This window comes from Diabrotica virgifera, chromosome 10 (assembly GCF_917563875.1).
Source record: "Diabrotica virgifera virgifera chromosome 10, PGI_DIABVI_V3a".
In the NCBI taxonomy this organism is placed as follows: Eukaryota; Metazoa; Arthropoda; class Insecta; order Coleoptera; family Chrysomelidae; genus Diabrotica; species Diabrotica virgifera.
The window spans coordinates 1213948-1241014 of NC_065452.1; the positions used below are offsets into that span (position 1 = coordinate 1213948).

At 32.6% G+C, this 27067-nt stretch overlaps 1 protein-coding gene across 1 annotated transcript in view; it reads left to right on the forward strand.

The window, feature by feature from the left end:
* Positions 1-27067, forward strand: part of LOC114343276 (sphingomyelin phosphodiesterase-like) — a 239938-nt gene that overhangs the window by 142853 nt on the left and 70018 nt on the right. The window contains exon 9 of the mRNA XM_050641444.1: positions 21484-21678. Within this exon, the coding sequence (XP_050497401.1) occupies positions 21484-21678 (195 nt within the window). The remainder of the gene's footprint in view (positions 1-21483; positions 21679-27067) is intronic.

Below are 27067 nucleotides of genomic sequence, written 5' to 3' on the forward strand. Positions count from 1 at the left end.
CGTTTTAAAACCGATATATATATATATATATATATATATATATATATATATATATATATATATATATATATATATATATATATATATATATATATATATATATATAAATATTTGTTATATTATTACATACTTAATACTTATTTGTTAAGTTATTTATATTTATAACAATTATTGAATTTATTCCCGGCAAATGAAGAAAACTAAAAATATCTCAGAAACTAATAAGTTTAGGTATAGGAGATGCTACATAAAAATGAAAAAGTATCATAAATACAATATTTGAAAAAAAATAAAATATAGGGTGATCTATTAAAAAAAAATTGAGAAAATCGTAATTTTGTTTTGTAGTTTAAAAGTGCTTATAAAAATGAATGTTCTACTAAAAAATTCTTGGCTTAGAATGCTGTTGATATACCAATCTAAAAACTGTTACATCAGTAGTATATTGTTTTGATTTATGTTTTATGTAAGTTATTTATTGAATAAAAATAATCTTGTTATATTATTATATACAATACAAAGTTTTTTTTGTAGGAATTTTACGATTCTTGTATATTAGGGAAATATGATAATTTCTTAATATCACATTTATTGGTATATTCACTGCATATTGCTATGGTTTATATTTTGTGTTAGTTATTTATCTAATAAAAATAATTTTGTTTAATTATCACTCAATACTAACTTATTTCTACTAGAAAAATTGAATGTATTCCTGAAATTTGAAGAAAACTAGAAATATCTCGGAAAATAATCAGTTTAGATATATGGAATGCTATATAAAAATGAAAGAGTATATTAAATACAAGAATGTTGAAAAATAAAATATAGGGTGATCTATTTAAAAAAATAGAGAAAATCGTAATTTGGTTTTGTAGTTCACCCTGTATACAAATATTCGTCAATGATGTGAATTGGACTTAATTTAAAAACCACAGTATATTGTTTATCTTATTACATAAAACAAATTATTGTCTACGAATTACTTCTGTATATACAGGGTGTTAATCTCATAGTGATTTCGAAATAAAAATAGTCATAACTTGTTAAATACTCTATATAGTAATGCAAAACCATATATTATATGAACAAGATTTATGAGGGGAATATAAATATGAAAAAATATATAGGGTGTCCCATTTAAAAAATTATATGTTTGATATACCACGCAGTTACTGATCACCCTGTAGAAATGGACATATTTTCCAAACGTGGAGAATATCATTGCCTACATTTTTTTTAAATAACTTTTCTCGATATTTTGTACCATATTGGAGTTATCGACCGATCCCGCACTAAAAACTCACCCTGTATATTTGTCAAATAATCATTTTTTTCTGTTTTCTGACAGCAGTAAAATGTATTTTGAAATTAATAAATTACATACATTCTTCTTTTCGTATCAATTAATTTAATTAAAAAAAAAGAATGTGTGTGTACTTTGTACGCACGTAAGAAGTTATACTTCTATTATATGATTTAAACGAAATTAATATACTTTTTATTTATATTTTGTTTAAATATTAAACTAATTTATACTTACTACTTCTCAAACATTTTTATTAGAACAGTGCCAAAAATTAAAATAATAAAAGAATAAAACACACACAAACACATTAAACAAGCCACAAATGATGTCTGAACATTAATTGTCGAAAAATTTTTTAACTAAATACGTATTTTCTGAAAATACAATTATATAATAAATATACTTACAATCATAAAATGTATTAAAAAAAAACAAAAAAGAAAGTTTCTATTGGGACTCGAACCATCGCTGATAAGAGCGGTTGGTATTGGAATTCATTCGCCTTCTCCGCTTAGCCACGGACACTATGTGTCATTATTTACGAAGATCGACTAACTAAACGGATTAAACTTGTGATATTTTGATATTTTGAAAATTGATCAAATTATTTTAATTTTGAATTGAAATGATTTAGAATTGAAAAAATACAACAAAACATAGAGTAAAAAAACAATATATTAGGTGAATATTGATAGAAATTTTGATGGTAATCAAATTATATAAATAAAAGTATTACATACTATGTATTTTGGCAGATCAAATAGGTAGGTTTATACCCATGATACATTAACAATTATTACGTACCTGTTGCTTTTAAAAACTATTTAAAAGTCACTACAATATTATAAACTTTTTTGTTTCTGTCCTCACAACAATAAAACTAATATATTATACATTTGTTTACCTTTACCTTTACCTCCAAACCACAGCTGCCATATCGGATAATTTTTGACATGTCATTTGAACATCCAATCAGAACAAAGTTATAATGCGCATGCGCCGGGCTGATAGGTTTTAACATATAAAAAAATCACCCTCTATCGCCGGTAAAGAAGTATAACTTCAAAAATTTTGGACACCCTGTATAAATAAATATGTTAATGTTTATATTACTGAATAGAGAATCAAATCACATTTCAAGTAAGCTATCACACAACCCCTATTTTCATTTAAAAATCATCGACTACATCATCACGCTGAGATGGGTGACGTTACTAGTATGATATATATGCCAAAAAATCGTAATTTAAAAATTAAACTCGGCTTTTTTCAGGATTTATCTCCAAAATCACCCAGTCTCGAGTAAATGAATTTATTCCAACTTAAACGTCCTCACTATATATCTAGTATACATGATATAGCCTTGCAAACATTATTCACGACGCACATTCCCGATCAAACAGATGTTAAAGATGCCCTCTGGCCAGTGGCGGATCTACGGAGAGGGAAAATGACGAAATTTCCTCCCTAACAAGGTCCAAAATTAAAGAAAAAAATTGTTCAAATATAAATAAAATATATTAGCTCACATGAAACCGAAACCACAAAAAGACAAATTTAATCCAATAAACACGCTAGTTATGAAAATTAAGGGAACTTAATGCCTGTAAGTTATTATTTATATCTTTTATGTAATCTGAAGAAGTGGTGCGCCATTAAGGCAAGTAAATCGTGTTAAATTAACGCTCCAATATTTAACCTTATTTACTGGGAAATATTAAGTTGATAATTTTATAAAAGTATAATATAGCAAGTAGTAAATGCGACTGCTAAAGTGCAGTGATTAAATATTTAAGAACTGTAAGTAAAACTAATACTCCGGTCAACTTACACATCCGAGGCTACAAAAATTACCATCAAGCTGAAAATTGGCAGGATTGTTCAAAATGAAAAATGAAATCTAAAAAGTCCTCATAAATCCGGTAAGTTTTATCATAAAATTAGTTCTAACAAAAAATGTAGATTAGATAATCATCTATAAAAAATGCCTTATTACTTTTTTTCCTGATAGCACCGTTTTTAAGATATAACGATTCAAAAAATTGTAATCGTCATAATATGCGCACACGTTTCCACACCACCTTTGTGGTAGTGTAGGTACTTAGCGCTTTTTAACGTCGTTTTTAGGTTTTTTAACGTCGTTTCGCCAGTAGGCCTATTTCACGGATCTGTTATGATTCTGTTTAATTTGAAGCTATTGAATAATTGATATTGGCAAGGGTTAAAAATGATAAAAGCTATAAAAAGCGCTATAAATTAAAAAAAAAAGGGAAAATTTATCAAACTGGTTCATAATTTTCTAATACTTCTGCTTCCCTTGTTCTTCTTCTCCTTGTTCTTCTTCCTCTTCTTCACCTTCTAGTTCTTCTTCTTCTTCTTCTTCTTCTTCTTGTTCATCCTGGGTGCAAGTAAATTGCCCCAATAATGACATATCGCATGGCTTCTCGATAGAATCAAATGAATCCTCAATTGTTGGTGATTCAACATTGGAGCACGACCGGTTTTGACAATTAGTGCATGCTACCGAACAAATCAGTCCAACTTTTTTGCAACCACATTTAGCACTACATCCCTTTTTACAGTTGCAAAAAATTGTGTTTAGGAGTTTTTCCGGCGCATCAGGTGGGAGTAAAGTTTGAATTGGTTCTAATGAACTGTCGACTAATTTCCATCCCCAGTCTTTTGGATCTAGCTGATAACCAAGCCACACTTGAACTTGGTAATACATACACCCGAAAAAGATGTTGATGAGCAGCCGCTGAGGTTGGAGGAAGGCAAGATAACTGCACTTGTTTTTTTGTTCCGAGTACTTTTAAAGAAACATGCATATCGAAACTTATCTAAGCACGTAGTTTTCTTAGGCGTTCCATACATAGAGAGAAGAAAGCTAATTCCGTTGGAAATAACTTCTTGTAAAGTTGAATTAGTTTTTTTTTAAACTTTAGCACATTCAAGTTAATCTTGTTTTTCAAACATTTTAAAAACAGTCGTTTTACCCCTCCTGAAAAATTCAGATGTCGTATAATAACCAGTTATTGCGTGTAAAAATAGTGTATGATTTTGACACATTGCAAAAGTAGATAAACTTTTCGATAAATATATTTCCGATTGGTGTTGAGCTTTTCCAGGTTTTAAAAAAAAGATAGTATTTTCGATTGGAGTTCTACCAGTGAGTAATACGAGCAAGTCTACATCTTCACCTACAACAATAGTTGTATTTGTTAAATTGAATTGCTCTATGGCTGTTTCAATTATCATTACGTCAGCATCATTATTTGCTTGTTTTACCGATATATTTTCAGCAATAAACTTTTATTTCAGCATTGAAATGAACCGAGATTTGTTGTGAGTATTTGCAAGAAATTTCTGTTGAGTGGCTAGAAGGAAGATTACGGTGTAATTTGCATAATAGTAAACAAACTAAACTTGCATAAAGTTTATTGTATAGTGAAATATTTATTAGTATTTAGCAATAAACATTTTGCCTACAAAGTTGCCTTTTATTATTATATTCAAACCCTTCTGAGAAAAGAATAGGTAGGATGATTAGATTAGCCGACGAACGTGTTTATTCCGACAAAACCCATCTTTACAAATTCAATTAAGGCGCATAAATAAAAAGAATTGTTATAAGTTAATACTTTGTCATATCAATTTACTATTTTTGTTGGGATTAAGCCGTAAAATTCAAATAATTCTTATTATTTTAGCGTTACGTTCACTTTGTAAAGATTTTTTTGTTGGCACTGTAATATAATACAGCTTATACATTGCATTCCTCGGTAGACCGCAATCTATTGAATAGGAAGACCGCTAGAAGGAAGATTACGGTGTAATTTGCATAATAGTAAACAAACTAAACTTGCATAAAGTTTATTGTATAGTGAAATATTTATTAGTATTTAGCAATAAACATTTTGCCTACAAAGTTGCCTTTTATTATTATATTCAAACCCTTCTCAGAAAAGAATAGGTAGGATGATTGGATTAGCCGACGAACGTGTTTATTCCGACAAAACCCATCTTTACAAATTGAATTAAGGCGCATAAATAAAAAGAATTATTATAAGTTAATACTTTGTCATATCAATTTACTATTTTTGTTGAGATTAAGCCGTAAAATTCAAATAATTCTTATTATTTTAGCGTTACATTCACATTGTAAAGATTTTTTTGTTGGCACTGTAATATAATACAGCTTATACATTGCATCCCTCGGTAGACCGCAATATATTGAATAATAAATATATCAAACATTATCATATTTATAATCTTATATTATTATGTGTAATATGAGTTAAGTTTTTTTTTTGTTTATATTGACATGGACTTTATGTCATTCGGCCAGTCACAACATGAGTATTAGTGTTATGTGTAGTGTGTATGCTGAGTAAGTGTCTTGTTACTTTGCAAAGTCGACGTCATTGTCTTTGCAAAGGGACGCTAATTGTATCCGAACGTCTGCGGTCCCTCCGGTGAGTACCGATCTCACAAGGACAGAAACTATAATATATATAAGTTAAGTTGACCGATAGAATAATTATTATGTTTACTTGTATTACAGCTTCAGTGATGTATACCTGGTGTACTAATACATATTTTATATTATGACGATTAGAAGTCTTTCAACTCTTTGAATCGTTGCCTCAAAAACGGTGCCTCTTAGGAAAAAAGTATTAAGATATATTTTATAGATAATTATCTAACCTACATTTTTTGTTAGAGCTAATTTTACGATAAAACTTTCCGTTTCGCTGAAAATCGCTAAAAACCATATTTGGTGACCTTTGACCCCGCGTAAATCTTTTAGCACGGGTCGGATTTGTGAGGACTTTTTAGATTTTATTTATGATGGTATTTAGAACAATCCTGCCAATTTTCAGCTTGATGGTAATTATTGTATTGTAGTGTCACTCCTATTTTTAAGCCTAACTAGACCGGTATGGCGGTAGGTATAGGAGTAGACGATCATTCCGTACTGGAAATTTCAAAGAGTGGATGTCCAATATTAAACATTCATTATTCATATCCGATATTGAACTTGAACAGTATATTTTTATCTGATTTGCAGTAGGTACGTAGGCGCTGGTAATTAAATTCTGATTATGTGTTAAAAACACACAGTAACGGCACATGAACATGGAGGAATTTAAAGAGTTTATAAAAGAATTTAAAAACGAAATTTTAAACGAGCGTAACCCGGCATTGGTCGCTAGGTTGACTATTACGCGAGTGGTCGCGCGTGAGATTTTGTCTCACACATCCAAATTTTGCCTTTTTTGCGAAATAAAATTTTCAAAATATATTTTAAATTTAGATAATAAAGTTATTATTAGCTTTACACAATGTGTCTGTTGATGCGCTTGTACATTTTACTCTAATCTAAAGATGTAGAAATAATAATAATTTTAATATTTCAATATAAATTTCAAATTTGTACTAATACCCAAGCGCACTGACTTAACAATCGGGCCATACTAAGTCAACTGTACCATCATCTTAGCAGACGAGTCTATTCGATTGTAGAGGAAGGATAATTAGGAGACTAGAAGGAACTACAGCGTGTGTAGTTTACCAGGGAAAAAGTTGTGTGCAATATTGAAACCGTTAGAGAAAATCTCATAAAGCGACCCGGTGCCGCCCAAAATCCCAACAGCCAAAATCCCGACAGCCAAAACACCGATACGCCAGAATCCCGACACGCCAGAATCTCGACAGGCCAAAATCCCGACATGCAACAATTCTCGCATAAGTAAAAATTCCGACTTTTGTTTAATACTTTTAATACAAAATACTTTTGTTTAGTAACAAAAAATAAAAAACAGATGGCCATAAACAAAAAACAAGAAATAAATGTAATTATATGTTAAAAATAAACTTATCAAACCTGTCGGGATTCTGGCCTGTCGGGATTTTGGCCTGTCGGGATTCTGGCGTGTCGGAATTTTGGCCGTCGGGATTGTGGCTGTCGGGATTTTGGGGTAGACCCATACCGACCAATGCCGGGTTAAAGATATGAGGAATGAACAAAGGGAGTACCAGAAAATTATTCTGGAATTGAAAGAGGAAAATATGGAAATGAAGAAACAAATAACTGTGTTACAGGACAAAATAGAGAAAATTGAGAACAAGGAAAAGAAAAATAATATAATAATAAAGGAAATACATATTAAAGAAACTGAACCAGAACATATAAACAAGGAGATCGAAGGCTACATAAACAAGTACCTGAACATCGATAGTAAAATAACAACAGTATCCAAAATAAACAATGAAGTTTGCAGAGTACAGCTAGACAATACCCAAGAGAAACAAAAAATACTAGCAAATAAAAATAAACTTAGAAGAATAAGGGAAGCTTATTTATATCGATGAAGATTTTACTTCGAACGAAAGTAACATACAACGACAGAACAGACAAAAAGCAAAAGAAGAAAGAACAAAAGGTATGGTATGTTAAACAGTAAATGGTTAAATTCAATTAGTTACCACTATAAACAGCCCTGATTAACCGATAATAGTATAAAAGGCCCGGTTTCAGGTAAAATTTATTTTAGGATTTATTATGGGAGTACCGTCTAGTCAGTGTTAATTGCAAAAGACCAACTCTGTCTACCTCGGTGGCTTATCGCTCCGGGTGGGTCTTAACAATGGGCCAGGTCAGATAAATTTAATAATATTTACGACCGCACTAATTGAACTCAAACCATTTACTGTCGAACAAACCATAACACACCTATAGTGAAATGTAAGAAGCTTATAGTAGATAATATAATAAGGACATGGAACAATAAGAAAAGAATGCTAGAAATTGGAAATGACAATAGAGTGAAAAACACAAATCCAAAAAACTGAAAAGAAGAACAAAGGGCGGATACTCAGTATAACGACCCGGCAATGGATAATGATAATGAAGACGAAGTATCAAAAATGAATAAAATACAAACCCCAAAAAACGGAATGCAGAATGGAAGGTGGCTACCTGGAATGTCAGAGGAATAAACGGCAAGGAAATGGAGATTTTAGAATAATGTACAAACCAAAATTTTACAGCAGTAGCTATTACGGAGACGAAGAAAAAAGTCCTGTGTATGCAATGGATAGGAGACGGAAATTTGTTAATATATGCAGGAGTAGATGAAAATAAAAGGGCATAATCAGGAGTAACATGCTTGATTCCCAAAAACGACGTAAAGAAGTTGAAAAACTCGGAATGTATAAACGACAGAATTCTAAAAGTAACAATAGATATAAGTACAGAAAATGCAGCTACGCTTGTAATAATATATGCACCAGGAGAAGATGATAAAGCCGAAGTAAAGAATCAATTTTGGACACAACTACAAGAAACAATTGACGATTATGAAGGAATGTTGATAATACTGGGAGATTATAACGCCAGAGTGGAAAATGATCATAAAAATGGCAGGGACCAATAGGTATACATGGGGAAAACGCAATAAACACCAATGGAAAGAAACTACTACAGTTCTGCATCGATAACGATTTGACTATAAACAATACATTTTTCGAGCACAAGTGGATCTACAAAATAACAAGAGAAGTATCCACACGAAACGAACGCTCAATAATAGACTATATAATAACACCTAGGTATTGTAAAAAACAAATTAGAGATGTACCTAGGAGTCAAAAAAAGTTTTGAAGCAGGCACTGACCATTACCTAGTAGAAACTAGAATTAGAATTAATTTAATCCTAAAAAACAAGGGTGGAGATAGAGGAAGTGCACAACAGAACGAATAAAGAGCTATAAGCTGCGAGATCCACAAATCAGGATAAGATATGTGGAAGAAACGGAAAAGCAAATACAAAACTGTAACAGCGAGGAACAAAGGATGAATTTAGAGGATAAATGGAAAGAATTCAAAGATTCAATATTAAAAGTGGCAAGACAAATATGTGGATATAGTAGAAGTAGTAATACAAAGAAACAAACAAGCTGGTGGAGCGGAAATATCAAGAAAGACGTTAAAGAAAAGAAAAGATTTTGGAAAAATTATTTACATGGTGGAAGTCAACAAACATTATTACATATACAAAAAAAAAAGAAATAAAGTTAAAATGATCAAAGAGGTAAAAAAAGATAGCTGGGAAGAGTTCGGAAGAAAAATGCAGGAAAATAGTGATGGAAACAAGAAGTTATTTTAGAGAACACTGAGAAACATGAAAAAACCAAAAAGAGAAAATCTTAATCAAATAAAAGATCAACAGGACAATATCATAACAGACGAAGAAAAAATTATCGAGCGATGGCAAGAATATTTTACAGGGCTACTAAATAGTGCAAACAAAATATTGATAAAGGAAAAAAATGGGGCCGACAACATAACCGAATCAAATGAAACTGGAATACATATGGAAGAACTAGAGGAAGCTTTGAGTAAAATTAAAGTAGGTAAAGCACCAGGATATGATCAGCTAGATGCAGAATTATTAAAATTTCTAGGACCAAATGGAAAGAAAGAATTGCCGGAAATACTAAATATGGCCTGGAAAACTAAAAAGATTCCATCGGAGTGGAACATCGCAACAATCTTGCCAATACATAAGAAAGGAGATACTAGGGTTTGCGAAAATTATATGCGCAGGACTAAAAATATACGGAATAATAATAGAAAGTAAATTACGTAAGATGATAGAACCAAGACTAGCAGATACACAAAGTTGATTTAGACCAGCGCACAGTGTACAATTTTACTTTGCAACAAATAATTGAAAAAGCTATAGACAAAAATGAAGAAATCTATTTAGCATTCTTAGATATGAAAAAAGCGTTTGACACGGTGGACAGGACAGGAATCTGGCAGAGCCTAGAGAACAAGAATATAGATGAAGAACTATTGAAGGTGGTATGCAGTCTGTATGAAAATACTAATAGCCAAGTAAGAACAAGAAACAGAACTTCAAAAATCTTCAAAAATAACGAAGGAGTCAGACAGTGTGGTGTATTGAGCCCATTATTGTCTATAAGCGTTATGGACGAAGTAATAAAAGCTTGCTGGCCAAAAACAAAAAAATATATTGCAGGATACAGAAACATGCAAGTAGTCAAATTAGAAGCATGCGTATTTGCAGATGAAATAGTGCTTATAGCAAAAACAGAAAAGGACCTTCAAAAGAACACGACAATGTGGACAGAAGAATTAAAATCATACAACTTAAGAGTAAACACCGAGAAAACTAAAGTGATGGTGGTAAGAAAAAACAACACAAAAATAAACATTAACATTAAAGGAAATATAATCGAATAGATAGAAGTATTCAAGTACTAAGGGATAAGTTTGAATAATAAAGGGACACAAGAAGACGAGATTGGTGCCAGAATAAACTCAGCAATTAGAATATATCACGCACGATACAAAAACTTCTTGAACAGAAACGAAATAACAACAAAAACTAAAATGATCGTATACCAAACAGTGTACCAACCTGTATTAACCTATGGGGCAGAAAACTGGGTTATTGGCGAAGGACAAACAAAGCAACTGCAAGCAAGTGAAATTAAATACTTGAGGAAAGTGCTGGGTGTTAGAAGAACAGACAGAAGAAGAAACGAAGACATTAGACAAGAACTAGGAACAAAATTACTAAAGGTTAAAGCAGAAGAAAAGAAACTGAAATGGTGGGGACACATGATCAGAATGAACGAAACTAGACAGGTGAAGAAGATATGGGAAGCGAGAAAAATAGGGAAAACCGTAGAGGACGACCAAAAAATAAACATGGAACAAAGACATAAACGAGATTCTCGAAGAAAGAGGGAAGACATGGAGTGAAGCAAAGGAACTAGCTAGAGACAGAAAAGAGTGACGTAAATTTGTAGATAAAATTTAAGAGAGCTTGTACACCTAGACACCTACGGGTATAAGAGGTTTTCGATTATGTATGTATGTATGTATGTATGTATGTATGTAATTTGAGTTTATCTTTTTTATGTCTTTTGGTTGGTTTTTCATTGGAAGTTCCCTCTAGGGAAAATTTCCCCTCCGAAGGCAAATTTCTAGACCCGCCACTGCATCTGGCACGAAAAAACCTTTAATTCTACTCCACAATTCCGAAATGGCAAACGGTGGATCTGTCTGACTCCTTCAGCATTCCCCTTATGTACGCATCTGGTGGCGTTAGTTCTAGTGAGCAACTCCCAAAATGATCGCGTGATATTCGAAGAGACTTCCTGACAGTGTGACAGGTTCTCCCGTCCTACTGAAACCATTGTTGATTTTAAGCTTGTACTGTTCTCGTCACCTTTTCCGTATACTCCACCATAAAAAATTTTTCTGCAAAACTGAGAACCATTCTGTAGCACCTAACATTATCACGACATTCATATACATTATAACGACGCGACGTTCGGAAACCACTCAGTACGTTTCGACGCCTGCCAGATACAAATTTGAGTCATACGAATTTCAGTACTGTTTATTTTGCCACATACCGTACTAGAATTCTTAGACTTGAAATCGGCATTTGACCCAATACATGAACATACTAGAGCGAAAATACAAATGAGGAGAGGAAGGTCAGAAGATTTTCGCCAGGACCGAGGAGTAAAACTAAAAGGTGTCCTAAGCGGCCTACCATTTACAATAATCATCGATAGATTAGTAAATAAAAATACGAAATCTAGAACGAGGACCCACCAAATAACACTTGGATACAATCGACTTACACAAATTGAAATACCCAGATGGCATAGTCTAATGCCGCTTCCTCACTGGTAAAAATTTGCGTCGAACCAGCTGTTCGTCGCAAATATTTGCGTTCTCGAGGTAAATTGTGCTAATGTGGACGTGCTCGTCGCATAAATATTTGCATCATGCTCAAGGTAAATTGTGCTAATGTGGATGTGTTCGTCGCATAAATTGGACGCAAGAATTTTCGACGCACACAACGCACACGCCCCATCGGTTGTCGGTTTTCGAGCGAAGATCAAATGATTTGTGATTTACCCCACATAACCTGAGCAGGTACGCACAACGAACGATAAATAAGTTTTCGCTGGTCGAGCACCGCGTCCTCACTGGTAAAAATTTGCGACGCAAATTCTTGCGACACAAATTCTTGCGACGAACCATTAGTTCAATACGCACAAAAAATTTACCAGTGAGGACGCGGCTTTATAACGGACAATCGCAACAAGATGCAAAAATTATTAAACAAATGGATAGCAGAGATAGAGAAGTTAAAGATGAAAGCAAATATCAAGAAAAGCAACGTAATGAGTTTTAATGGCAAAAATGTAACGACAATAACAGAGGAGGTTTCAACATTTGAATACCTAGGAAGTATCTTTTCAAATGATGGAAAATTCGGTTTGGAGATATTTGATAAAACAAAATAAAGCCAAAAAATCTACTATACACTATACGCTAAATAAAACAATATATGATTAACATACCAATAGTGACATGCAACTGAATGGTTGGTGTTGTAACACTAACTTTACTTTCATGAAACATGAAAGTAAATTAAATGCTATTGAAATGAAAGTATTGAGGAAAATAGCACACAATACCAGGAGAGATAGAATGAGAAATGATCGAATAAGAAAACAACTGAAGCAAGAATACATAATAAGTAAAATAATCAAAAAAAAATTAGAATGATTTGGGCAGGTACAGAGAATGGGAGACGAACAGGGCCTATTTTACCACTAGGCCCGTGAGGCATCTGCCTCGGGCCCATATTTTATTGGGGCCCGGAAAGATCACAAAAAATGTTTTATTGCGATAACAAAATAATTTTTCAAAATTCTTTCATTTTACGATTATTAATTGATAAATGATGACTTTACTGTTGATTTTCAAGCGACTTCGCCTCTCACAAGTACCTACATCTCTGTCATCTACTATAGAAACCGACAATGTCAATAACTCTTTTCCTAGCGATTTTTTTTTATTTGCCAAAACATTTAAATCTGGAGTATCATGGATTTGATAAATAATCGACAGAATCAAAATATTGATAAAATTAGTGAGAGTGTTAGACAATTGGATAAATAAAACCAGACATTTCCAAAGTACGATTTTTTATAAAACGAAAGCTAATGGGAAAAAAATTATTCGCGAGTGGTTCTTACAATAAATAGATATAATGACTGGAAAAATATCAATAGGACAGTTATTCAACATGAGCAATCTTCTGAACATTTTTCATCAATTAATAATTAATAGGTTAGTCAAGAGTTAGTCAATACAGCAGGACAAATTTTAACATTAATGCAAAAAAGTTATTTAGAAGAAAAGGAATATTGGAGAAACGTTCTTCAATGAATAATAGCAAACATGAAATTATTGTTCAAGAACGATCTATCCTTATTATGGTTCAAGAACCAAGTTATTTACAAAATAACATATTAAACAATGTTTAATTGTTTAAATATAAATTTTATTTATTGTTAATAAAAATTTAAATTTCTGGTGCAACTATATTTCTATTAAATAATTAATACATTTAAAAAATTTATTATTAAACTATATTTAGGGGCCCGAAAATTGTGTAGTGCCTCGGGCCTGATTTAAAGTAAAATAGGCTCTGGAGACGAAACATGATCAGAGAGAATAATGGGAATTAAAAGGTAAAGAAACGAAAGAGAGGACGACCAAGAAAAATTTGGATAAAGAAAATTATAAAAGCAGGTAACGCCAGAGGGATGAACTACACAGAAATGAAAATGATATCGGGAAACAAAAAAGCAAATTGAAAATGAGAATAGACACCAACACAACAAAAATATGATATCCTATAGGGAAGTTCTTCAATTTAAGGACATATAGCAGTGGCGACGCGTGACTTTTTCTATAAAGTGTTACCAAAACCAGATGTAAAAAAAATCCTATTTAAAAAAATTTTTTGAACCTCCCAAGTATAAGTTTTTGTTTTCAATCCTGTGGGATAAAATTAAACAAATCACTATTCCCAAATTATATGTAACTAATTATGTATATGTAACAGGTATAACAATAAATAATAAACAAACTAAACATATTATTCTACCATAAAATTAACATAAAAAATGAACAAGTAGGAAAAAGAACAGATGTTGAAAACTATTGTTTATATTTTAATTCTTCCATTTTCAATATCATTTATTTCTTTAAAATAATATATAAAAAAACATACAAGTAGAATGACTTTTCAAGTAGTTGATCAATTACGCAATACGTAGCAACACTCTTCCATGTATAAATGCATGCACACTGTAATCTGTAATAGGTACTAAACATACTAAACCAATGTTTTACCAATCTTTAAAATGGTAACAATACTGATATGCACCGCGTGCCCGCGCGCCGTCTCTAGACCCGTGGGCGTCGGTCCTCCAAATTTTCAGAGCTAGTCCCGAGCAACGTCCCGAGCGATGGCGAGGTTTCTCCTGCGTTACCATTACCAGTTCCAGTATTGGTAACGGTATAAAATATGATAACGTGTCATGGATTCACATATCTCGCCAATATTTTCGTGCGTCTAGTTGGGTATTTACTGAATTAGGTACTATTAACAAGTATTTCTGTTGGTAAAAAATATAAATGGAATTATTTCGTAGTAGTCATAAAATATTTATTTGCAAGATTTGTAACTGTTACCAATGGTAACAGTGGTTACATGGACGCTTCGCCACTGACATATAGTTCCCTTCAATGATTTGCACTATTAAATTTAAATGACACTGATCATGTTCTGATTTTTGAGATTACTCATGTAACTCATGTAACTGAGATTACTCATTTTTTAAGTAAGTAGAAAACCATTAATACTCTTTAACATTAAACATTTTCCAATGCATTTAACCCTCTAAGTCTAAATTATACCTATTACAAAAGTTCACACTTCTATCTATTAAAATATACATTTTGATACAAATTACAAATACCCCTGTTGAGCTGCCCCCCACTTGCAACAATTAAAAAACAAATAGCGATGATTTATGAGCTATTTATAAGCTTTCATATTACGCAAATTAAAAATTTTGAGCTCGCTACACTGGGCAGGAATTTAATATTTTAGTGGGGGGGGGGGCTGAGTCTTATAATCTTAAAAATAAGGATATGGAATCGATCTTTGCGGCAGAATTACGAGCTATTTATGAGATTTCGAAGTAATCTAGTTTCGATTTTTGAGATCATCCCCTTCACCCCCAAACAACCCTTTAATTGATTAAACTTAAGAGAAAAATGCTGAGAAAAATTAAAATATATCGTATCGCGGATATATAAGTCGTATAGCGTATACACTCTAAGAATAAACTCTTAAATCACGCGCATTTCGATTATTGAGCTGCAACCCCTTCGCAAGAAAACCGCCCCATCTTCCCGGCTTAAGAGCTGTACCTAAAATGAATTAAATTAATTATTTGGCGACTAAATATCGTGTAATAATTCATGAGCTCGCAAAATACGCGCATTTAGATCATTAAATTGTAATTTCTTTTGTATAGCGCTGCCACTGAAGGTAAAAACCTTCTATTACCTTCGATTTCGGTGAACCTCCATCGATTTTCACGAAAATTTGTGAGTGGTTAGAGGATACCTTAAGTAATAAGAATATCATGGTGCCACCTTGCGCTTTTACCGTTAGGGTGGATACCACCCCTTCTCTGGGGTGAAAATTATTTTATTAAAAATAACTCCACAAATCGATAGAGCGACAAATTCTAAGCAAAATTTGTTATATAAAGTTATTAAAATAAATCAATACTTTTTGAGTTATTAAAGATAAAAGATTTTAATTTTCGTGAAAAAAGAGCATGTTAAAGGGGTTTTTCATAAATAACTCAACTATAAGTCTTTACAAAAAAGTTTTCATTACCAAAATTGAAGCTAATAAAAAATAAAATAAACTTACTTAAAGAACATTCTAATATTAATTTAAAGTGAGTTAATTGAATACTGTAACAAACTAACTCCTTACGCTGCGCCCCTGGAGGGCGCATTTAATATTTTGGTCGTCGAGACTCAACATATTATGGGTTTTCAAGGGCCCTGTAGGTAGGTACTTTGTGAAATTACCTACGTAATATATCGTGTGTCTACCGTGTGCGGTCTACTCTGACCGTAGTTTATGTTTTTGATATTTTGCAGATGTAAGAACACAAAGACACTATTCTGAGTTTTGTTCTTAGTCAGTTAGCTTTCAGACTTTGCAAAGAAAATACGAAAATACCATTCGATCGCTTATCGTTATTTTCATTGTAATCAACCCTAAAACCTGAGTTTAATTACCTAATTATCCTTTATAATGGCGCACAACGTAGTGGCGTTTACTTGAAAATTACGGGATGAAAATTAGAAAAGTGCAATTCAGCGATAATAATTGTTAAATTATTCAGTGTGGACCCTTTTCGCAACGGTGTTCAAAAGAAGATCGCTAACTCAAAAGTTAAAAACAATTAAGTGCTTCGCTAATTACTTTTTTATATTCGGACAATAATTCGTTTCGGTATAAAAAACTAGTGGACCTATTGTTTGGTAACAAGCAACAAAGTCGGTAATTATAGTATTGGACATTCACTTCGGTATATAATTAGTCGACATATTGTTCAAAGTGCTTCAGTTATTCGGATGCTTTTGTCTATTTTTATTATTTATTAGACAATTGACTGCTTCGGTTACGTGTAAAAACCTTTTGTTTTTGTCAAACTCGAAAGTGATTTAGTGCTAGTTGTTCCAAGGATCGTACAGGTGGTGTGCAGAGAGGTGCTGGAGGTATTCTTTATTCAAGCGTGGACGCAGCTATTTACTGGCAAGTACTTTCCAATTTTTGCATGACCAATTATTTGTACAATTTGCGTTCCACGCAAAACCTTGAACATTTGAGTGCGATAAAAATTAGTTCTAAGGCTGACTCTGTTTTTTCAAATAGATCTGTGGCAATAAACATTAGACATGACTCAAAACGTGGTGTTAACCAACGAACAATTTCAAGAGCTTTTGTCGAGATTGTCGGTACAAAGTGCTCCCGTTTCGCCGTCGCCGTCGGTCCAAAGTGGCAACTTGTCGAAATGCCATTCGCGCTTTGATGGACACAAGGACACCGACGTTAATGCCTTCATTAGCGCTGTAGAAATCTATAAAGATTGCGCAGTGGTGTCTGACTAATCGCTATGCTTTTTGATGATTTCGCGGCAAAATGGTACCAAGGCGTCAAAGATACTATTAGACATGGAAGGAACTAGTTGGTTTGCTAAGAGTTACGTTCGGTCCGAAAAAACCTGCATATCGTGTATACCGCGAGTTATTGGCCGAGGATCAAGACGAGAAAACGACAGTGGACGTCTTTGTTTGCCGTTGTAGGGCTGTTCTTGCGCAACTGGAACCAGGCAGCCTTACAGAAAAGATCCAGTTAGATATGGTTTACGGGTTACTACATAAAGGCATTAGAGAAAAGATTTCTAGAGATTCCGTTTCCACTTTTACAGCAGCACGAAAAGTTGAAGATGTATTTGAGAGACCTTGTTCTAACAAGAACGAAGCCACTTACAATCGAGATTCGTACGAAAAACGGCCGCGATGTAGCTATTGTGGTGCTACCGGTCATTCTGAGGATGAGTGTCGAAAATTACGTGATCGACAATCCACCGATTGACATACGACTTCGAAATAAATTGCGAGTTCTTCGCGTACGGACAGTCCTACTGTCGGAGCAATTACTTCGAATTCGCCGTGCAATAGCCTAAACACCCCGTTAACTTGTTACGGTTGTGGTAAACCGGGATTTATTAGGGCTAACTGCCCAGAGTGTAATCATATGGAAGCATCCGCGATAGATTTCTCTTCCATAGATATATGTAGCTCTAGGTTATGAACGAGCTCGACCCAACGAAAGAAGATCGAGAGGGGATCCCACCTTCAGAATGGGAGGAGAGCCTGCCGGCTATGCTAATACGGAAAATAACGCACCAAATTGACTACCACTTTACCTTGACTGCCAAGAGAGAAGTGCGTGGGACCGAGTTGGATAGACCCTTGGGGGAAGGTATCGTCGAAGAATACGGAAGTTCTTTGGCCGCGCCGGTTGTATTAGTGCCGAAAAAGGATGGCGGTACAAGACTTTGCGTAGACTATCAATGTTTAAACGCCGTAACTAGTGGCTCGTATCCGTTATATGACTTGCGATCGGAGTATCAGCAAGTGAAAGTCGTGGAAGTTGATCCGGGAAAAACTGCAGTGATATCGGAACGGTTACCTCCGATAATCGTGAAGGAAGCTCCCACGCCTGTAGTGCCAAGGCGAAGACGAGGACGCCCCAGGAAGAAAACTGCATCTTCTGTTGGCCCCTCCTCTAACGAGTTCGAGGCCAAGGGGAGACTGTAACAAACTAACTCCTTACGCTGCGCCCCTAGAGGGCGCATTTAATATTTCGGTCGTCGAGACCCAACATATGGGTTTTCAAGGGCCCTGTAGGTACTTTGTGAAATGACCTACGTAATATATCGTGTGTCTCCTGTGTGTGGTCTACTCTGACCGTAGTTTATGTTTTTGATATTTTGCAGATGTAAGGACAAAAAGACACTATTCTGAGTTTTGTTCTTAGTCAGTTACCTTTAAGACTTTGTATAGAAAAGACTTAAATACAACATTCGATCGTTTATCGTTATTTTCATTGTAATCAACCCTAAAACCTGAGTTTAATTACCTAATTATCCTTTATAATGCATATATTTTTCGGCTAGTGTTTATATCTAAGTATTCAAGCTTAAATAACGGGAAAACGATGCCTTCTATAACATATACTCACTTGACACTACTACACTACTAAATACTTGTCAAAGTACTCAGAAATACCTATCAAATGAGCTCCGGAAAAAGCTAATAACATCGATAATGCTTCAAAAAAATTTCCAAGAAAATATTATTGTTTTTTTTTAGAATAACTCCGGTAATTTTTATGATATCAGGTTAATCCAAAATCCATTTTAAAGGTATTTTCAAGAGCTATTAAATTATATTAAATTTAATCTTTTAAATCACTTATTTTTAAGATAAAAGGTTAAAGGGTAAAGGTTAAATGGTTACATGGTTCTGGCAGTAAAATTTAGGATTTAAACGTTTATATCTCGGTTATATTGTATACTGTATACTACAAAAATAAAAAAACAAGTAAAATAGTTGTTAACAAAAAAGCTCTAATTTCGTTGTCTATCATTTATAACGTGTATCGAGTATTTTTGGAGTTATTATCAAAAAAAAATGTAATTTACGAAAATTTGAAAAGTTCTGATTTTTTTAAATTGTATATTTCTTCAAAAATATGCATTACAAAACGGTCAAAATGTTTGAGATCGTTAGTTACTTATGCGACTTAGGTTTACTGCGGGCCGGCGTAGCGCAGGTGGTAGTGTGCTTGCCTCGCATACCGGTGGTCCGGAGTTCAAATCCTACCGCCGGCAAGAACAACTAGACATTTTTAAAATGTCTATAGGCCCCAGGTCGACTCAGCCTGAATAAAATGAGTACCTTGGGTAAAACCAGTGGTAATAATAGGCGGTTGAAGCGTAGCACTGGCCCTGTTACCTTCCTTGTATACCGTTGGCCCTAGATATAGCAGACTACCCTGCTATACTCCCAAAGCCGCGTGCGGTATAAAACGGGAGACTATTATTAGTTACTTATGCCAAAGTAAAGAAAGTCTCATATGGATTACTAAAAATTTGTAATTTTTGTGGAAATGACGTATGTTTTATTTATCACCATTTCCTAAAAAATTCGAAAGGGTCGTCTTATTTTCATTGTAACTTGCTTAATTGTGATGATATCAACTTCGCCCGTAGCTCACTTGTTAAGTATTCCTGAGTAATTTGACAAGCGTATATTAAAAAGTTATTAAAGCGTAAAGCAGTTAATACTCAATGGAAGGATCAACGGAAAAAGTGGACTTGGTCGAAAGAAATATTCATGGCTCCGAAACCTTCGTCAATGGACTGGCTTATCAGCAGATCAATTGTTACATGCCGCACAAGATCGAGAACGATATCGGCAAATTGTTATGGAAGCTACCTACGCCTAAATTTGGGCACGGTACTTAAAGAAGATATTAAAAAAATTTTATACAATGCATCGTGTTTTCGTTAGGTTTGAATAATTAGATTTGAGTACTCACCGAAAAAGAAATACATTCAATTATCTATAACTCACTTTGAATCAATATTAAAAGATTTATCAAAACTTTAATTTTGGAAATGATCATTTTTTTGTTAAAATTTACAGTTTTTTAGTGATTTACGAAAAAGTGCTTTAAAACATGCATTTTTTTCAGGAAAAATTAAAATCTTTAATCTTTACTAACTCAAACAGTATTGATTTATTTCAATACCTTTATACTTATAACAAATTTTGCTTATAATTTGTCCCTATATCGATTTGTGAAGTTATTTTTAATAAAATAATTTTCACCAACGAGAAGGGGTGGTATTCACCCTCAGGGTAAAAGCGCAAGATGGCACCATGTTACCTTTACCTTTGTTTTTTGAGGTATCCTCTAACCACTCACCAATTTTCGTGAAAAGCGATAAAAGTTCACCGAAATCGAAGGTAATAGTTGATTTTTACCTTCAGTGTCTGCACTATACAAAAGAAATTGCAATTTAATGATCTAATTGCGCGCATTTTGCGAGCTCATAAATTATTACACGATATTTAGTCGCCAAATAATTAATTTATTTCATTTTAAGTACAACTCTCTCTTAAGCCGGGAAGATGGGGTGGTTTTCTTGCGAAGAGGTTGTACCTAAATAATCGAAATGAGCGTGATTTAAGGGATTATTCTTAGAGTGTATACGCTATATGACTTATATCCGCGATACGATATATTTTAATTTTTCTCAGCATTTTACTCTTAAGTTTAATCAATCAAAAGGTTGTTTGAGGGTGAAGGGTATGAGCTCAAAAATCGAAACTATATCACTTCGAAAGCTTATAAATTGCTCGTAATTCTGCCACAAAGATCGATTCAATATCCCTATTTTTAAGTAGTGGGGAGCTGAATCCCCCCACTAAAATATCAAATTCCTGCCCAGTGTAACGAGCTCAAAATTTTGAATTTGCGGAATATGAAAGCTCATAAATCAGCCCTATTTGTTTTTTAATTTTTGCAAGTGGGGGGCAGCTCAACAGAGGTATTACAAATCTATTATACTCCATTTTGACATTTCAGTTTTGCCCCACCTTGGATGAAAAATGATAGTCATACTATAAATTGGCTATACACACCATTAGCAGAACATTGGAGAAGATGGTTACCTTCAACTGCTGGCAATACTTTGTTGCATGGAGCTTTTTACTCTGTATTGCTTCGACCGGGCTTTAGGCTTATATCTCTAAATACCAATTATTGTCATTCACTAAACTGGTGAGTCTATACAATATAATTAATTACATTTAATTAGGTGTTTTTTACAATATTATTCAAAATATTTGGAAAATTTATATATGGCTATACAGGGTGTTTCATTGGGGGACGGAAATACATGAATGGTGAATAGAAGTCACTGAGGCAGTTCTAGATATAATACATTTATTGCCTGATTGTTGTTTTATCGATTTTTCCCATTTCTTTCTGACCCCATAACTTGTATATTTTTGGATATTTGGTACACATATATCTCATTTAGAACCCAAACCAGCCAACCACTAACCACAAGATAAAATCCATGTCCGGACTAAAAAAAAATATAAATTCATTGTGACCTTGAAACAACACCCTGTATATTGAAATTTTCAAAATCCGTTTGCATATTTGAAAAGAGCATAAAACTAAGTTTAAACGTTCACTTCAACTTTTTGGCCAGACAATTAAATGGCTTTAATTTTGAAATTATATTGAAATTTTTAAGAACTCTGAACTTAAAAAGCACGTGTTATTAACTTTTAATAATAAATTATTAAAGGTAATCAACAAATACTCATTTTAAAAATAATCAGTACCTATTTACTATATTGGAACGACCTATTTAGTAGTCACAAGAAAAGTCCAGGTCCGGATTAACAAAAAAACGTAAAGTACTTGTGACCTTGAAAAAACATATTTACTAAATTTACAATCAAGATGCAGTAGAAATAAACAAACCAAGACACGTTAAATGCTACTAGGAGCACTGTCGAACCATAATTTAGAATGTATAAACTTTGGAAATCATGATTTGGGATTTACAATGTATATACATTGTAAATTATGATTTGGGAGTGCTCCTAGTAGCATTTAACGTGTCTTGGTTTATTTATTTCTACTGCATCTTGACTGTAAATTTAGTATAGTGTATATTAAAATTTTCAAACTCCGTTTGCACATTTGAAAAGAGCACAAAAAACTGAATTTATAGGTTAGCTTTAATTTTTTGCGTACCTAGATTAATTTTGAAATTAATTATATTGAAATGTTTAAGAACTCTAAAATTAAGAAGCAAGTTTTTAAAGCACTTTTAATAGTAGATTATTTAAAGTTAATGAATAAACACTCATTTTAAAAATAATCAATAATTATTTACTACATTGGAACGACCCACTTACTAATTGCAACAAAATCCTGGTCCGGATTAACAAAAAAATATAAAGTAACTGTGACCTTAAAACAACGGTCTGTATATAGGCCAGGGTAATAAGACAAAAATATACCCCGTTCGTGACACTTCAGCAACCAGGGTACTGAAGCGTTTTTTCGACAAGTAATACCTATAGGAACAAATTATAACTATTTCCTGCGTAGGATCTGGCGGTCATTTTTATTTATAAACAATTAACTGTCAAAAAATGGCATTTTTCCCTTTTTTTTCAAATAAATGGAAAACAGTGAAACATGATTTTTTTAGTACAAACATCTTTGAGATTATGGAAAAAGCTTTAAAATGACGTATTACAAAGTTTGATATTATTAATATAATTGCAAAAAAAGGTCGGAATTGCAAAAAAAAATATTTTCGCAATAACTGTTGTAAAAATGAGTGTACAGGTTTGAAATTTTTGTTAAATGAGGGTTCTTTGGTGCTTAATATGTGATAAAAATTTCAAAGCGATTCATTCAATTGTTTAAATTTTATTCAAATTGTTTATCCTAGAGAGCATTTTTTTGCAATAACATAAGTCAGAAAAACATGACGTTAGAACCATTCCACAGGTGTCAAATGAAAGAGCATGAGCTATATTTTCAACTTGATTTAAAAAAAGCGAATAAAAAATGCATTTATTAGTAATAAATAATTATACAAAAGTATCGTAAATTTTTCCTTATAAACTGTTTGGATAACTTTTTCCAAAAAAATTAACTTTTTTATCCTGTTTTAAGTACACAACTACTAAGTAATGTTATTTATATCATAATTGATAAAAAATTGTAATAAATATATATAATTTCTTATATAACAAAATAAAAAGTTTATAAGGAAAGATTTACGATACTTTTGCATAATTATTTATTACTAATAAATGCATTTTTTATTCGCTTTTCTTAAACATAGCTCATGCTCTTTCATTTGACACCTGTGGAATGGTTCTAACGTCATGTTTTTCTGACTTATGTTATTGCAAAAAAATGCTCTCTGGGATAAACGATTTGAATAAAATTTAAACAATTGAATGAATCGCTTTGAAATTTTTATCACATATTAAGCATCAAATAACCCTTATATGACAAAAATTTCAAAGCTGTACACTAATTTTTATAATAGATATTGCGAAATTAATTTTTTTTCAATTCCGACCTTTTTTCGCAATTATATTAACAATATCAAACTTTGTAATATGTCATTTTAAAGCTTTTTCCATAATCTCAAAGATATTTGTACTAAAAAAAACATAAGTTTCACTCTTTTCCATTAATTTGAAGAAAAAGGGAAAAATGCCATTTTTTGACACTTAATTGTTTATAAATAAAAATGGCCGCCAGATCCTACGCAGGAAATAGTTACAATTTGCTGTTATAGGTATTACCTGTCGAAAAAACGCTTCAGTACCCTGGCTGCTCGAGTGTCATGGGAAAACCTTATTACCCTGGACTAATATTGAAATTTTCAAAATCCGTTTGCACATTTGAAATGGCTAAAAATCTAAGTTTAATGGCTTGCTTCAATATTTTTGCGCAGACAACTTAATGACATTAATTTTGAAATTATATCGAAATTTTTGTTAGAGTTCTCAGTTCTTAAATATTTCGATATAATTTTAAAATTAATGTCATTAACTTGTCTGCTTAAAAATTGGAAGTAAACTTAGTTTTTTAACTTAGATTTTATTTTTATGCTCTTTTCAAATGTGCAAACGAATTTTGAAAATTTCAATATACAGGGTGCTGTTTCAAGGTCACAACTATGTTATGTTTATTTTTGTTAATCCGGACCTGAATTTTCCTTGTGATTACTAAACGAGTAGTTCCAATGTAGTAAATAACAACTGATTATTTTTAAAATGAGATATTTTTGTTAAATAACTTTAATAACTTATTATTAAAAGTTAATAACACTTGCTTTTTATTCTCAGAGTTCTTAAAAATTTAAATATAATATAAAACTTAAATATTTAAATATTTCAAATTAAAGTCATTAAATTGTCTGGCCAAAAAGTTGAAGCGAACCATTAAACTTAGTTTGTTGTGCTCTTTTCAAATATGCAAAAGGATTTTGAAAATTTCAATATACAGGGTGTTGTTTCAAGGTCACAATGAATTTATAATTGTTTTAGTCCTGACCTGAATTTTTCTTGTAGTTAGTGGTTGGGTGTATCGTGTTGGGTCGTTAAGGGACGGAAAGGGAGCTAACTATCGGAACTAGGGAAACACTGACTCTAAACTATACTTTTATTTCAAGGTTTACAACATCCATAATCGTAAGGTTAGGAAGCTGTTGCTTCGCGGGGTAGTGATTCAGACACCCATCTCGCACAAATGCTAATAGTACTCTTAATAATGAAAAATTAATCCCTCTCTTTTACCCCTCTTCGGGTTTTTATATCAATCTTTATTTTGGACTTTGAAATTAAACGGTACGTGAGTATCGTTACTTACTAGCGAGGTTACCTAAACAAACTCCATCAATCAACCTTCGCTTTGTTTGTAATTATAGAAACAACATCTTCTGTATCGACCTAATTATGTTTAAATTATATACTAGTGATGTTGATTATAGTTACTTTCGAGTATTCGTTACAAATCGTTACTTTTGTATAAAGTAATCATTTACTTACAGTATTCGTTACTTTGATTACTATGATTACTTTTGTATTTGAGTACCGTTAATCATATCGAGAATCGTATTTCTCAGTAGGTAGGTATTTTGTATAGGTATTCCGAGTATTGCATTCATAATTATGGGAAAAATAAAAAATAACATTATGCAATTTAAACCAATAAATGAACATATGGCTTAACTAAGAATTGATGCCAAACCATTTAATATATCAATCATAAACGTATATGTCCCAACTGAAAGTGCTGCTGCGGAGGAAAAAGACAAATTGTATGAGGAACTCGAACGATAAATAGAGAATTTACCTAGAGAAGACACAATACTGGTAATGGGAGATTTGAATGCCCAAATAGGTAAGGAAGACTACATTAACCAAGTAGCAGGTAAGCACACAATACACGAAAAAACTAATGAGAATGGTCAACGATTATGTAACCTAGCAGCTAGTACCAATATGGCTATCGCTAGTACAAAATTCGAACATCCTAAATGCCAGAAAGTGACGTGGATTTCCCCAGACCAAAAAACAATGTCACAAATAGACCATATACTGATTACAAGAAGGAAGCAAACATCGCTAACAGACGTGAGAACCTACAGAGGTGCACATGCAGACACAGACCATTTTGCAAAGGTAAGACAAAAAGTTATAAGAAACCAAAAAAGACAAGAATGGTATAACGAAGAATGCCATAACATGCTAAAAAAGAAGGTAAAAATGAGACAAAAGTGGATAAGAACAAATAGACAGGATTATAGGGAAGAATACAATAGAATAAGACATGAATGTAAGAAAAAAATAAGGAAACTTAGACGTGACTGGTTGGATGATAAGATAAAAGAAATAGAAAAAGAAAGTAAGAACAGAAACACAAAAGAATTATATAAGAAAATTAGTGAGCAGAACAAAACCTTTAAAGGAAAGATAAAAGGCATAAAAATGGAAAAGTATCAGAAAACGATGAAGAGTATAAAGAAATTTGGACTAACTATTTCAAAGAATTATTAACAGAACAAGAAGATCAAGAACTAAATGAAAACATAGAAGAGGAGACAATGATGTTAGGAAACCAGCTAGAAATACCAACAAAAGAGGAAGTTGAGGAAATTATTAATAGCAGCCGTAATGGTAAAGCCTCGGGATCGGACTGTATCAATATGGAGCTTATAAAATATGGTGGTGAAGAATTAAAAGGTAAATTATACAATTTAATAAAAGACATATGGAACGAAGAAAAAATGTCGGAAGAATGGTACAAAGGACAAATTATCACGATTCATAAAAAAGGAGATCAACAGATGTGTAATAACTACAGAGGACTGACGCTATTAAACACATCATATAAAATCATGTCCGCCTTAATACAACGAAGACTGACCGAAGCTACCACGAATATCATGCGGACACTATCAATGCGGATTTGTTAAGAGAAAGTCTACAACAGATGACATACATACGGTTAAACAAATTATGGAAAAAGCTTATGGATATAAAATAGAAATTGAACTGCTTTCTATATATTTTCAGCAAGCATTTGATACAATAAAAAGATCAAAATTAATGGT